Raw genomic sequence first — 15,766 nt, forward strand, 5'->3', positions numbered from 1 at the left:
TTGAATGTGCTTTGGGTAGTATTGACATCTTAACAATATGTATTCTTCCTTCCATGAGCACAGAATGTTTTTCCATTTCTTTGTATCTTCTTCAATTTCCTTCATAAGCTTTCTATAGTTTTCAGCATACAGATCTTTTACATCTTTGGTTAGGTTTATTCCTAGCTATTTTATGATTCTTAGTGCAATTGTGAATGGGATCAATTTCTTTATTTGTCTTTCTGTTGCTTCATTATTAGTGTATAAGAATGCAACTGATTTCTGTACATTAATTTTGTATCCTGAGACTTTGCTGAATTCATGTACCAGTTCTAGCAGACTTTTGGTGGAGTCTCTTGGGTTTTCCATGTATAGTATCATATCATCTGCAAAAAGTGAAAGCTTGACTTCATCTTTGCCAATTTTGATGCCTTTGATTTCCTTTTGTTGTCTGATTACTGATGCTAGCACTTCCAACACTATGTTAAACAACAGCGGTGAGAGTGGACATCCCTGTCATGTTCCTGATCTCAGTGGGAAAGCTCTCAGTTTTTCCCCACTGAGGATGATATTAGCTGTGGGCTTTTCATAAATGGATTTTATGATGTTTAAGTATGTTCCTTCTATCCTGACTTTTTCGAAGGTTTTTATTAAGAAAGGATGCTGAATTTTGTCAAACGCTTTTTCTGCATCGATTGACAGGATCATATGGTTCTTATCTTTTCTTTTATTAATGTGATATATCACATTGATTGATTTGCAACTATTGAACCAGCCCTGCATCCCAGGAATGAATCTCACTTGATCATGGTGAATAATTCTTTTTATATGCTGTTGAATTCGATTTGCTAGTATCTTGTTGAGAATTTTTACATCCATAGTCATCAGGGATGTTGGCCTGTAGCTCTCTTTTTTTGCTGGGTCTCTGTCTGGCTTGGGAATCAAAGTAATGCTGGCTTCATAGAATGAGTCTGAAAGTTTTCCTTCCCTTTCTATTTTTTGGAACAGCTTGAGAAGGATAGGTATTAGCTCTGCTTTAAATGTCTGGTAGAATTCCCCAGGGAAGCCATCTCGGCCTGGACTCTTTATTTGTTGGTAGATTTTTGAAAACTGACTCAATTTCTTCACTGGTTATAGATCTGTTCAAATTTTCTATTTCTTCCTGTTTGAGTTTTGGAAGTGTGTGTTTGCTTAGGAATTTGTCCATTTCTTCCAGGTTGTCCAGTTTGTTGGCATATAGTTTTTCATAGTATTCCCTGATAATTGCTTGTATTTCTGAGGGATTGGTTGTAATAATTCCATTTTCGTTCATGATTTTATCTATTTGGGTCCTCTCCCTTTTCTTTTTGAGAAGCCTGGCAAGAGGTTTATGAATTTTGTTTTTGTTTTTTTTTTTTTTTTCAAAAAACCAACACTTGGTTTCATTGATCTGCTCTACAGTTTTTTTAGATTCTATATTGTTTATTTCTGCTCTGATCTTTATTATTTCTCTTCTTCTGCTGGGTTTGGGGTGTTTTTGCTGTTCTGCTTCTATTTCCGTTACGTGTGCTGTTAGATTTTGTATTTGGGATTTTTCTTGTTTCTTGAGACAGGCCTAGATTGCAATGTATTTTCCTCTCAGGACTGCCTTCGCTGCATCCCAAAGCATTTGGATTGTTGTATTTTCATTTTCATTTGTTTCCATATATTTTTTTAATTTCTTCTCTAATTGCCTGGTTGACCCATTCATTCTTTAGTAGGGTGTTCTTTAACCTCCATGCTTTTGGAGGTTTTCCAGGCTTTTTCCTGTGGTTGATTTCAAGTTTCATAGCATTGTGGTATGAAAGTGTGCATGGTATGATCTCATTTCTTTTATACTTATTAAGGGCCTTTTTGTGACCCAGTATGTGATCTGTCTTGGAGAATGTTCCATGTGCACTCGAGAAGAAAGTATATTCTGTTGCTCTGGGATGCAGAGTTCTAAATATATCTGTCAAGTCCATCTGATCCAATATATCATTCAGGGCCCTTGTTTCTTTATTTATTCTCTGTTTGATGTTCTATCCATTGTTGTAAGTGGAGTATTAAAGTCCCCTGCAATTACCACATTCTTACCAATAAGGTTGCTATGTTTGTGATTAATTGTTTTATATATTTGGGGGCCTCCGAATTAAGTGCATAGACATTTATAATTGTTAGCTCTTCCTTATGGATAGACCCTGTAATTATTGTATAATTCCCTTCTTCATCTCTTGTTATAGCTTTTAGATTAAAGTCTAGTTTGTCTGATATAAGTATGGCTACTCCAGCTTTCTTTTGACTTCCAGTAGCATGATAGACAGTTCTCCATCCCCTCACTTTCAGTCTGAAGGTGTCTTCAGGTCTAAAATGAGTCTCTTTTAGACAGCAAATAGATGAGTCTTGTTTTTTTATTCATTCTGATACCCTGTGTCTTTTGGGTATACTTTCTCTCTCTTCTTCTTCTTCCGGAATTCCTATGATACGGATATTGTTCCGTTTGATTGTATCACTTAGTTCTCTAATTCTCCCTTCATACTCCTGGAGTTTTTTCATCTCTCTTTTTCTCAGCTTCCTCTTTTTCCATAATTTTATCTCCTAATTCACCTATTCTCTCCTCTGCCTCTTCAATCCATGCTGTGGCCACCTCCATTTTATTTTGTACCTCATTTATAGCATTTTTTAATTCATCATGACTATTTCTTAGTTCCTTGATCTCTGTAGCAATAGATTCTCTGATGTCCTCTATGCTTTTTCAAGCCCAGCAATTAGTTTTATAGGTATTATTCTAAATTCTTGTTCCATTATACTGCTTAAATTGGTTTTGATCAATTCATTAGCTGTCGCTACTTCCTGGAATTTCTTTTGAGGAGAATTCTTCCGTTTCATCATTTTGACTAGTTTTCTGTCCCTTATGCATTTTAAAAGCTTGTTGTGTGCTCTGCACCTGTGAGCACTGCTGTATTAAAGGAGGATTGATGGGGGGTGGGAGGGAGGGGAAAGTGGGTGATGGGCACTGAGGTGAGCACCTGTTGGGATGAGCACAGGGTATTGTATGGAAACCAATTTGACAATAAATTTCATATTAATAAAATAAATAAATAAAGGAGGGTCATACACTGTCCAGGGCCTGGCCTTCAGGAGGTGTTTTTCTGGAGATTGTTACTTGCTCTCTGTTGTTGTGACTGTGGTTATTTTTTTACTACTCACAGTAATACTTTGGACCCTCAACCAGGTGTTGCTTTGATATGTTCCTTAGAGTAGCCCTATCTTTTTTCCAGCTTTCCAGTTTTCTTCCTAGTAGATTCAGTCTCTTTTCCTCCTAGGCTCTGGTGTTCAAAGTCCTTTGACTTCTATACTTCTTCGTTTGAGAGACACTGGAAGTATGGATTCCCCCTACTTCTCCACCATGTTGACCCCCTTCTGGCCTTTTGTCTTAAGCTTCAAGATAAGTATCACTTGAGGGATGCCTGGGTGGCTTAGTCTGTTGGGCGTCCCTCTCTTGATTCAGCTCAGGTCATGATCTCCCAGTTTGTGAAATTGAGCCCTCTCCCTCCCCACAGAGTCTGCTTAGGGTTCTCTCTCTCTCTCTGTCCCTCCCCTGCTGGTTCTCTCTCTCTCTCTCTCTCTCTCTCTCTCTCTCTCTCTCTCTCTCTCTCTCTCTCAAAATAAATAAAAATAAACTTAAAAATTTAAAAAGAGGATAAGTATCACTTGCATCTATTTTAGATATCTTCTATCAAATCATCGATCCTAAAATCCTTAATGTTATTTTAATATTTAGTATATAATTACATTGTACATTTGAATAGAAATGCAAGTGTTTATTTTTATAGTCATCCTAGGAATAAAATATAACAATATATTTTTCCATTATTTTTTCATATTTATAAACAACTGGGTTGAATTGGTGCAGTTTTTTATCAGACATTCTTGTACATTCTGTAAGACATTATATTCTAAGGTAAGCTTTAAAATATGGTCAGAATTGTTCATTGCAGAAGAGAACCCACAGTGCTGAGAAGCCATGAAAAGTCAAGTTTAACACCTTGTACAGCTTGTGGTGATGCTATTGTTAACACAGAACATCTTGCTTTATTAGATGTAGAACTTTATTAGTAAATGCAGATTACCATCACTCAGTATAGATTCTGGCCCTTCAAGTGAAGACGAGCTGGTCTAATTAATTATGGCACTTCTAACCTCAATTAATTTGCTATTTTAGTGAAGACTTCAGCAAGACCTCCTGCTTTTTCCCCTCAGGTGACGGTAAATATTACAGAAATAATACACTTTACAGAATGCAGCGTGCCTCTTGAGAAAGCCATATAGGGCTGACATATTTACATGATAGGAGCATGCTAAGTGGACTCTCTTGTGGCCTCTTTATTTTCCAGGAAAAATCACATAGAATATGAGAGACAGGAGTAAACAAGTGGGTTATGTGGGAACAATTGTGGAGATGTCTCTTTGTAGTGCCTCAGAGAGCAAGACATCCTGTTGCACTCAGTTCTGCCTGGTTTGAGTTACCTCTGTATGAGCGTAATTCTAGTTTGGGAAATTTTAGTTACTGTGACCATATTTTTGGTTATTAAATACTTAGTCATGGTTTCAACATAATTAACCCCTTGCTCCTTTATGTATTTCACTACACTGGAGGGAATTTGCTGGGGGGGTGGTGTGGGGGTGGCATTGCCGAAGTAGAGAAAACTAGTCTTCACTCAAGATAGGATCTGCTGCAATTATAATGTAAGGGAGGAAGGGAGGAAGAGAGGAAGGAAGAAGGAAATAGAAGGAAGATTTAGGAGTAGACTACTGCTCTGCCACCAGTATATATAGAACTGGATGAGTAAAGCTATAAGTGGTGTGACTTGTCTGTGTTTCTAGCCCCTACAAAGTGTAGTGGATGAATTAAATTGTGTGATTCAGGGAATATAGCAATTTAAAACCAGATGCTTAGACCACTAAGCCATTCCTTCTGGCACATTGTGTAAAGCATGAAGTTGTAAATATAGCAGATAATTGAAATTTAGATTTTAGATATGAGCATTCTTAGCAGCCCTCCTCTAGCTTTTATTGCTTAGAGTCTTAGAAGTATAACAGTTCATATTAGTGCAATTGCTGTCAAGTTAAGCCCGCTCTTCGTGTGTGTGTGTGTGTGTGTGTGTGTGTGTGTGTGTGTGTATGTTTTAAACTCTTCTTTCACAAGGAGAGTATTAATGATAAAAACAAAGGGAGAGTGTCTGAACTTAAAAGTGTGTCCAAACTGAAGATGGAAAATATTCTGGTTTTTGGAAAATAAAGTTTTGATCTCTCTTTTCAGTTTCCTTTAAATTGCGGCTTAAATGTGTGCGCGCGTGCACACAGGCACGCAGGCGCATGCACACACACACACACACACACACACACACAACCCCCTGTTCCTCCATTGATTAAACCTGTCATCCTTCTTTGTCCATCATATAATGTATTTTCCATAAATTAGCTGCTTCATTTCTTCTTTTTATGCTAATCAAATTACAGTGGTCTTGAGTCTGAAGTGGGGCATGGGACTTGGCATTTTATAATACCAGCAGCCCTGCAGCCAGCTTTTGAAAAAAGGCATCAACCATGGCAATTTGATCAGTAAATTTTCTCATCTTTTTTCTTAATGGGCAAAATGGGCAAAAATGGTCCTATTTTAGCAGGTCCTCTACACTTCATAAAACATCTTTTTGTAATGAGATTCTTTAAGTAATACAAGAAATAAAGTTAAGAATTTGTTGAAATGTTATTGCTTTATCCTGAAGTAGGTGTAAAATTAAAATTTTATGTAAAGTGGTGGTTTGAAAAGGCATCAGTCTGGAAGGAATGTCACTGATCTCATCAGTTTTAATGTTAATATGTCAGATGGTAAAATAATATCCTATATAGTAACATCAAAAACAAAAACTCTACCAAGCGTAAAGTGATGCTGATCACAGTAGCTCTTCAAGGTAAGAACGTGCAGAATGGGTATGGTATCGTTCCACATGGATATCATGTGTTGACTTGAAGCCATACCTAAGAAATTCTTAAATCATGGCTTCAAATATGACAGTGGTATTATAGGATACAGTATTGTTGGACCAACTGTTCTGGTCCAATGCAGTTATATATTGAGAGAAATTTTTGTTTAGAGACATCCAAATGAATACATCTCTAAGAGATAGGTAAATGTCATCAGGCTTTAAAGAGCTTAAACTGTAAACCAAATGACTACCGAGATTTTTCATGGAGGTTCTAACTCTTGGGTACTCGCCAGTTTTTCCAGTAACAGACCCACACACTGAGAAGTCATTGCTGGCTCCCTAATGGAACCTGCGGATAATAATGCAAACATACTCAGTGATGCAGTTGACAATTGTACAGTCAGTTCCTTTGGAGGGAAGGATTACATGTTGACAGAGTTTGGGCTTAAGTGAGGAAACCAATTAAAATAAAACAAGAAGAGTAGATTCATGAGCAGGTTGAGGATTGAATTATTCAGATGGACATGAAAAGAATAAGTAGATTGATATATTGCTGTGTAAAATAAGGTGGAATGTGATATCCTGGATTGGGGAAATGACTAAATTGTTTTGAAAAATAATGGGGAAAAAGCCAACCATTTTTTAAATATTTATGTTTGAGAGAGAGAGTATATGCAGGGGAGGAGCAGAGAGAGAGGGAGACGGAATCAGAAGCAGGCTCCAGGCTCCAAAAAAAGCCAACCACTTTTGCTCTGTTTCAAGCCATTTGGACCATAACCACAAGAATATGGGAGAACTATTATCAGGGAGGAAAAATTTCCTCTACCTTCCAAGATTCTTCTAGATGGACAAAGAATCAAATTGACAAGAATGGGTTAAAAGGAGAAAATCTTAATAGTGTACATACAGAGATTCCACAGAGATAGGGAAATTCTGAAGACACTGAGGCAACAGGATGCTTATATGACCTAAGGAGAAGAAGTAGGAGTCTGAGAATACAAAGGGGAGAAAGACCATTCATTAGCAGGAAGGTAAAAGATGTTTGGAAAATAAAGGTTACCCTATGATGTAGATAAATTTCTTAGGTAAAGAGGAATCTCTATTAATAGCTCTCTTCCTGGTACAAGCAGACAGTTGAAGGGGAAGTACAGAGCTTTCTGCTGGGTTTTGATTGCTTTTAACTCAAAATAATGTTCATGCCAAAGTGACCCATCTTGGGGCAGCCTGCCCTTCGTCCCTTTTTAGTTAAAAAATTGACCCGTTTCACTCTTTAAACGTCTGACAGTAGACTGCAGTAGAGTGGGACAAATTCACATCATATTAATCCAAATGGTTACTGACTCATTTTTTTTTCCTTTCTACTCCTTTTTTTTTTTTTTTATGTGCCTCCTGGTCTCAACTTCTTTGTGGTGGAGAGGAGGACAAATCTTTGTCCCTCTGTTCTTCTGGATTCAGTGGCGGGGGCCCAAGAATCAAATTGATAAAAGACATAAACAAAAGAAAAAAAACAGTCTTAGTTATGTACATACACATGCACCAGCAGGAGTTCACAAAACTGTGTCTCAAGGCTCACCAGATGGGTGAGGCTAATATATTATTTTGGGCTAAATAAATGAAAAGGGATTTGGGAATTCTGAGCTTGGGAAGCAAGCTTTGGGAAGTTAAGGAGAGGAAATGTATGTAGTAAATAAGCTGTCTTGTTATGCAAGTAAGAGTCAAGGGATAAGAGTTGTCTATTGGAATTCTATCTTCCTGGTAGGTAGGTATCTTTACAAATGGAAATTTCCTTTACAAAAGAGGAAATTCACACTTTATTTTTAGGCATTGGGGTGCCATAAAGAGTATTTCCCTATATCTGCTGTTCTCAATTGTCTTTAGCTCAAAATAATCCTTTTGCCTTAGTGGAATATATTGGAGGGGCATATTCTGGTACCCTTTAGTGTCAATAATACAGATTTATATGAATAACTTCTGACTTTATAGCGAAGAGTATATAGAGTGGTGCAAAACTTATGACCTCTCTTCTCTACAAGCTCCATGTCTTTGTGCCCAGCCATAAAGCCATGCACATGAACATATCTGACCATGTGACTGGGGAGAACAAGAAAAACACAAACAGATTACATACCGTGATTCTCTTCATTGTCCATGGCACTTCAGCCTACTGTCCCAGCCACCAAATCATTGTATGTTTCTCTTTCTGGTGAGATGGCAAATCTGAACCTGAAATCTCATCAATTCTCCATTTACTGGAGCAGAGGGTAAGACTGAGTTCATTATTTTGGTCATAGTCTTTTTCACCCAGTGAATATCTTAGCCATTACCCTTTCTGTATGCGTGCATTTCAGTCTTTAAGGATGAGTAAAAATTAAGCTTTTTCTTTATTGTCATATTTTTTATTTGGTTACTTCTTAAAAGAAGGTCACCCACAGAAAGTTAACCAATATATTTGATTTTATAGACCTGTTATTTTTGTTTCCTGTTGTCATTCTCTTCTGAAGAGCCCTTAAATGTTGTAATTTTAATCTGCTGTGATTGCCTCACAAGTGAAGAGGTCATTTGCTGTATTTTGTAGAGGCACATCACCTGAGTGCCCTCAGCTACAGTAGAAGTATTTCCCTTGTAATAAGTAGAGAAGAGAGGGGTTTACATCACCACTCTGTTTAAAAACCCTTATCTGTCAGGAAGCATGCACTTTTCTATGCAACCCTGGGAGTTCATTAAAAGTGTGAGATTGCGTCACTGATTAGACATGGCTGAGGGCTGGGGTGATGGTGTTGTGGCAGCAACCTTAACAGAAATTGAATAAAAAGAAAATCTCTATTTTGTTCAGGCCAGGGGAAGCTTTGATCAGAAAGCTTGCTTCTTTTTCATATGGGACTCATTGAGTAAGTAGTGATCTGGCAGATTTGGAAAATAGCCACTTTATTTTTTTAAACCATTCATTTCTATTATATTCGTCATTTATTAAAAATATAGTTCAGGAAACACTCAAATATTTGTAAGTCTTAATAAATCAGCATTTTGCTGAGTGACTAGAAAGATATAGTTTCTTTTTTGTTTGTTATTTCTATATGCAATTATGAAAAAGCGCACTGGCCCACTATTCTTTAGGAGGATGGGCAGAAGTGGAGTCTAGTGTGCAGACAGCAGGATGGGTGAATTGGTTTGCTCGCTGACTTATTTGTTCTATAAATATGAGTGTCCACTGTCCACTGACGGAACTCAAGCGGGGATTCTAATGTAGAGTGGCATGGCTTGCTTTCTTCCAACTTCACAAAGTCAAAGCCATGGGAACTTTCATGAGAATTTCAGATGACATTGATCCAACAACCTTTACTAAGAGTAAGTACTTGTGTTCTTGAAGCCTGGTGAATGTAGAGGCGAGAGAAATGGCACTGATGTTGTTAGGAGCCAAGCTCCTAAGCCCTATGGAATGAGAGTTGGCGCAAAGAACCACACGGCACTCCGACGTCGGCAGAGAGTCTTTACTGGTGCACCAGGGCTCCCCAGTGTTGGAAAGCGGGAGAGCCCCGATAAACGGGGTTACAGGTCTTTTATACCATTTTGAGTTACATTTGCATACAGGCTGGCGATAGGCTCTCTGCTCGGTGGTGGTTGGGGTTGTGGGTAATTTCGTCCCGGGGAAGCTTGGGAAATGAAGTTTCTTTCGGCTGATGCAACTCGGAGCCCGGGTTGCGAAGCGGCTGATGCAACTCGGGGCCCGGGTTGCGTAGCGGCTGGGGACTTTCCGGCTAGGGTGGGGCGCATAAGCGGTTTTACAGAAGCGAAATGAAAGCGGTTAGGGTGGGGCGCATAAGCGGTTATTTATGTAGCAAAGGTGGGGGTTCTGACTTCTCATTCCCCCCTGCTTTTGTCCCGGAAGCTCAATCCTGAGCTTCTTCCTCAGCTTTGAGTGCTTGGTATTGCTGGGCCAGCACCATGGCATGTACAACATTAAGTCTATCATTAATGAAGGCCATGAGGCGACTGAAAACGCATGGCCCAATGGTTAGTATGAGTAGGAGGGTGAGTAGGGGTCCCAGGAGAGGTAGGAGGTACGGAAGAAAGCCCTGCAGCCCGGTCCAGAGAGGGTTGGATGCCAGGCTTTCCCTGCGTTTTTGTAATTCTTCTTGTAGGGTTCTTATTTTATCTCTAACAATTCCTGACTTGTTAGCATAAAAACAGCATTTTTCTTGTAAGGCTAAACAAATTCCTCCTTGTTCTGCCGTCAGTAGATCCAGTCCCCTCCTATTTTGGAGAACTACTTCAGCTAACGAGTCTACCTGGTCTTGTAAATCTTGTATGGTACCGGATAAGACTTGGACATCAGATATTAACTGATGGGATAATTTTGTATACTGGGTGACGGAGACACCTAGGCCTGTAGCTCCGGTGGTGAATGCTGCGGTGGGCGTGGTCAGCAGGACGATGTAAGGTCCCTTCCAACGAGGCTCCAATCCTTGAGAGCGGTGCCGCCGGACGTACACGGAGTCTCCTACCTGAAATGGGTGGCTAGTTTGTGGATGTCCTGGCCGGTACAGTTCGGCCAGGGGTGTCCAGATTTGGGCCTGCACCGCTTGCAGCCCTTTTAGTCGGGCCTGTAAATCAGTCTTAGGATCGGAGGGGGAGAAGGAATTGAGCAAGGTTGACAAAGGGGGGGGTCCCCCATAAAGGATTTCATACGGGGTGAGCCCGAAACGGTTGGGCGTATTTCTGGCTCTTAACAAGGCCAGAGATAGGAGGCGTCTCCAATCTTTTAAGCCAGTCTCTAAGGTCAATTTAGTAAGGGTCTCTTTTATTGTTCTATTCATTCTTTCTACCTGTCCTGAGCTCTGGGGCCTATATGCACAGTGTAATTTCCAATTAATCCCCAGTGTCCTGGCGAGCCCCTGACTTACCTGGGAAACGAAGGCCGGCCCGTTATCTGACCCGATTACCTTGGGAAGTCCAAATCTGGGGAAGATTTCTTCTAAAATCTTCTTGGCTACCACGTGTGCCGTTTCCTGTCGGGTGGGGTAGGCTTCTACCCATCCTGAAAAGGTGTCTACAAACACTAATAGGTACTTATACCCCGCATAGTGAGGCTTTACTTCAGTAAAATCTATTTCCCAATAGACTCCTGGGCGGTTACCACGAGTCCGTTTTCCTTCTGGCACTCGGGTAGCCCCAGCGTTTACCTGTTGACAGACCTTACAGGCGGAGGTCACCTGTTCTATGAGGGTGCCTGCCTTAGGGATTAAGAAGTCAGTCTTTTCAATCAGTGACTTCAGCTTCCGATTACTTAAATGTGTCCAGGCGTGCATTTGTTGGATCATTGCTAGGGCTTCCTTTCGGGGAAGGACTATCTTTCCTTCTTTTTCCCAGTCTTTAGTGTCCTGATTCAGTATAGCCCCTATGGCCTTTGCCTCTTCCTGGTCTTCTGGGGTGTAAGCATATTTGTTGGTCGTAAGATTGGTTTCTTCAAGCTTTGTGGTCAAAGTCAACGTTTCTGCCACAGCGACTTGCCTGGCTACTTGGTCTGCCTGTCTATTTCCTGTTGCAATTGGGTCTTGTCCTTTCTGATGCCCGGGGCAATGAATTATGGCTACTCTCCGGGGAAGAAAAAGGGCCTTTAATAATGCAATGATTTCAGCTTTATTTTTAATTTCTTTTCCTTCTGAGGTTAGTAGGCCCCTTCTTTCATAAATACTCCCATGTGTATGAGCCGTTGCAAAGGCATATCGGCTATCTGTATATATGTTAGCCTTTTTCCCTTCGGATAGCTCTAGGGCCTTGGTGAGTGCTATCAGCTCAGCCTTTTGGGCAGACGTGCCAGGAGGTAGTGATTGTGCCCATATGATGTGGTGGCCATCTACTACCGCCGCTCCCGCCCTCCGGGTACCTGAGTCGATGTAACTGCTCCCGTCCGTATACCAAGAGTGATCCGCATCTGGGAGCTCTTGATCTTTAAGATCTTCCCGTGTCCCATGGGTCTCAGCCAGTACTTGCCGGCAATCGTGTGCGCTCTGTTGGTCTTTCGGTGCCGGTAGCAACGTGGCAGGGTTCAAGGTAACCGGAGGTCCAAATTGGACGCGGTCTGTGTCCAGTAGGAGGGCCTGGTAGTGAGTTAGGCGTGCGTTGGTTATCCATCGGTCTGGTGGTTGCCGCACTATGGCCTCTAAAGCATGCGGGGTGATAACAGTTAGTGGCTGTCCAAGGGTTAATTTGGCAGAGTCCTTGACCAGCATAGCAGTGGCTGCCATGATACGAAGACATGGGGGCCACCCCGCTGCCACAGGGTCCAACTTTTTGGACAGGTATGCTACTGGTCTCTTCCAGGGCCCTAATTTTTGGGTTAGAACTCCTTTGGCAATTCCTTGTTTCTCGTCTATGAAGAGGGTAAAGGGCTTGGAGGTGTCTGGCAACCCGAGAGCCGGGGCGGAAAGGAGGGCCTCTTTTAGGGCCTCAAAGGCTGACTGATGTTTTTCCTGCCAGGTGAAGGGTGCACTCTCTTTCGTGAGGGCATAGAGGGGGGCGGCTAGCTCAGCGAACCCAGGTATCCATAAGTGACAGAACCCAGCAGTTCCCAGGAATTCACGTACCTCTCTGGGGCTCTGGGGTGGCGGAATGCGAGCCACAGTTTCTATTCGCCCAGGGGTGAGCCATCTTTTCCCCTCACTCAGTATGTACCCCAGGTAGGTTACCTTGGTTTGGCAGATCTGGGCCTTCTTGGCGGATGCCCAGTATCCTTTGTCTCCCAATTCTCGAAGCAGATGTTTGGTACCTTGTATGCAGGCTTCCTTTGTGGGGGCGGCCAGAAGAAGGTCATCCACGTATTGGAGTAGAGTTACTTCTGGGTGTTGAGTCCGGAAGTCAGTTAGGTCCCTGTGGAGAGCCTCATCAAAGAGAGTGGGGGAGTTTTTGAACCCTTGGGGTAAGCGGGTCCAGGTTAATTGGCCTGAGATTCCTCGTTTAGGGTCCCTCCATTCGAAAGCAAACAGTTCTTGGCTCTGGGGGGCCAAGGGTAAGCAAAAGAATGCATCTTTTAGGTCCAGTACTGTGTACCAGGTGCGGTCTGGGCTCAGGGTACTGAGCAAGTTATAGGGATTGGGGACCGTAGGATGGATATCCATAGTCCTTTTGTTGACCTCCCTTAAGTCTTGGACAGGCCTGTAGTCCCGAGTACCAGGTTTTTTCACTGGTAAGAGAGGGGTGTTCCAAGGTGAGCGGCAAGGTCGCAGGACCCCAAGCTCTAGAAATCTGGTAATGTGTGGCTGAATGCCCATATGAGCCTCCTTGCTCATGGGATACTGCCTGATAGATACAGGCATTGCCGTGGGCTTTAGGTCAATTATGATTGGGGCCTGGCATTTGGCTCGACCGAGTCCTCCCGTTTCTGCCCAGGCCTGGGGAAAGTCCTGCAGCCAGGCTTCGAGGAGGTTAGTGGTGACCGGGGTTTCAAAAAGTCTGTGTTCGTCTTGTAAGGACACAGTTAAGACTTGGATAGGCTGGCCATCCCGGTTTAGCACTTGGGCCCCTGTTTCGGAGAAGTGTATCTGGGCTCCAAGCTTGGTTAGGAGGTCTCGTCCCAGAAGGGGGTACGGGCATTCGGGTACCACCAGAAAGGAGTGTGTCACCGTCCCTTGCCCTAAGTCAACCGTGCGGCGGTTAGTCCATTTGTGAATTTTTTTTCCTGTCGCTCCTTGGACCCAGGAGGTACGCGAGGACAGAGGCCCATTTGCCTTGGTTAAGACCGAGTGTTGAGCTCCCTTGTCCACCAGGAGGGTGGTGGGATGCCCCCTTACAGATAAAGTTAGCCGGGGCTCGGGGGGGCTCCAGAGCCCTGACGCCCCTACTCTCTCTCTTCGCCCAAGGTGAGTATGGGGGTAGATTTCTTTGAGTCTCTAAGGCGCTTAGGGCAGTCTTTGATTCAGTGCCCGCGCTCTTTGCAATAGGCACATTGGTCTTTTTCTATTTTGGGCCGCCTCTTCGTTTCCCCTGACTTTCCTGTTCTATTTTCTGTCACTACAGCTGCCAGGATTTTTGTTAGATGTTTATCTCTCTTTCGATCTCTTCGTTCCTCCCGTGCTTCCTGCTCTTTTGCTAGCCTAGCCTCCTTTTCTTCTGGAGTTTCCCTCTTGTTATATACCTTTTCTGCCTCCCTAACTAGTTCCTGCAACCCATAGGTTTGAATCCCATCTAGCCGTTGGAGCTTTCCTTTTTTCCTTGAATTATGGTCCTTACCTTGGCCAAATTGGTGGGCCGTTCCCTGCCCCCTTGAGACCCGCCAACAGAGCCTGGCGATAGATTCGGAGACTCTCCCTACCTGGAGCCGTTTCATAGTCCCAGTCCGGGCGGGTGAGGGGAAACCCCTCATCTATTTCGTTGGGGAGCTGGGTTGGAAAGCCTCCAGGAGAACTTGTTGCCTTTCCTCTGTAGTCAAAAGGACCTGTAGGAGCTGCTGGCAGTCATCCCAGGTGGGCTGGTGTGTGAGGAGGATAGATTCTATCAGTGAGGTTAGGGCCTGGGGTTCTTGGGAAAAGGAAGGGTTATGAGTTTTCCAATTGTAAAGATCAGATGCAGAAAATGGCCAATACTGGATAGTCCGGTTGACAGTCCGGAGAGGAAACAGGGAAGATTGCCAAGTGGGAGGGCCGTTCGGGTCGTCTGATCGCCGGAGACGGAGGCGGGGGAAGAAATTGGGGAGGGGGAGGAGGAACTGGAGGCAGGAAGGGAAGTAGGGGCCACCGGGGTCAAGGCGGGGGCCAGGGGCGGATTATAGGGTGGAGGCTGTAAGAGGGGGTTGTAGGGCGGCGAGGACAAAGCGTCTAGGAGAAGAGGGTCCTTTTGGGACTTATCAGGAAGAACTGGTTTGGGCAGGTCTGAAGCTTGGGTTGAGGCACGGTCTTTTGAGGTTTTCAGGGGAAGAAGGGTAGATTGAGATAGGGGGCAGGAAGGGAGGAAGGGTTTCATCCATGCCGGAGGATTCCGAATGAGATCCTCCCAAGTGAGGATATAGGCTACTTGATCTGGATGACCTTGTGGTCCGGGATCCATTACCTTCGTCTTAACCTGTAATATAATAGAGAGGTCAAAAGTCCCGTCCCGGGGCCACCCTACGGATAGGGTGGGCCACTCTGATGAACAATAAGTTCGCCATCGACCTTTCCGAACCTCAAGGGAAAGATTGTGAGCTCTTGCTTGGACGTCCGAGAAATGAGTCAGAGTCAAAGTTAGAGGAGTAGTCAATGTCTGTCCCATGGCTGTGTCGTCCTGTCCTGTCCACGCGTCCACACCAGCACACTTACACACACATACACAAAGATGACTACAATGTTGACACAGACCAGACAACACAGACTAGACAACAACCAAGGAGCCGCGGCCAGTATTCAGATTCAGATGGCAGGGGAGGCCTGCCTACGGATTTGGGGAGTCTGACGAACTTGTCAGTTCTCCCCTACAAACACCACCGAGGCGTCCCTCGGGGCTGGGGTGTGAAGGTTCAGGACACGTCTGTCCTCCTTCAACACTCCTACGGAGGTGGCCGGCCGGCCTCAGAATTCACAGTTCAGAGACAAAACATAGAACACAATACCTGTGTGCAGACAAAGGCACAGAAGTCTGTCTTCAGTCAGTCCGTCAGTGGCCCGGGCCGGAGAGTCATCCACCGACGGGGCCGGGGCTCTCTCGCCTTCCCTCGATTCCCGGCCAATGCACCAAATGTTAGGAGCCAAGCTCCTAAGCCCTATGGAATGAGAGTTGGCGCAAAGAACCACACGGCACTCCGACGTCGGCAGAGAGTCTTTACTGGTGCA

The 15,766-nt window shown here is 43.5% G+C and overlaps 2 protein-coding genes across 5 annotated transcripts in view; one reads left to right on the forward strand and one right to left on the reverse strand.

Moving 5' to 3' along the window:
* PARD3B (par-3 family cell polarity regulator beta) overlaps nt 1–15,766 on the forward strand; it is a 1,015,202-nt gene that overhangs the window by 515,901 nt on the left and 483,535 nt on the right. The gene's annotated exons all lie outside the window — the stretch shown is intronic.
* Nucleotides 9,506–14,340, reverse strand: LOC123379350 (syncytin-1-like). Its single transcript, XM_045034851.1, has 2 exons — nt 14,275–14,340; nt 9,506–10,468 (listed from the first exon to the last, which is right to left on the reverse strand). The coding sequence occupies exons 1-2, from the start codon at nt 14,323–14,325 to the stop codon at nt 9,854–9,856; spliced, it is 666 nt and encodes a 221-aa protein (XP_044890786.1). The 5' UTR covers nt 14,326–14,340; the 3' UTR covers nt 9,506–9,853.

Source organism: Felis catus, chromosome C1 (assembly GCF_018350175.1).
Source record: "Felis catus isolate Fca126 chromosome C1, F.catus_Fca126_mat1.0, whole genome shotgun sequence".
Classification (NCBI taxonomy): Eukaryota; Metazoa; Chordata; class Mammalia; order Carnivora; family Felidae; genus Felis; species Felis catus.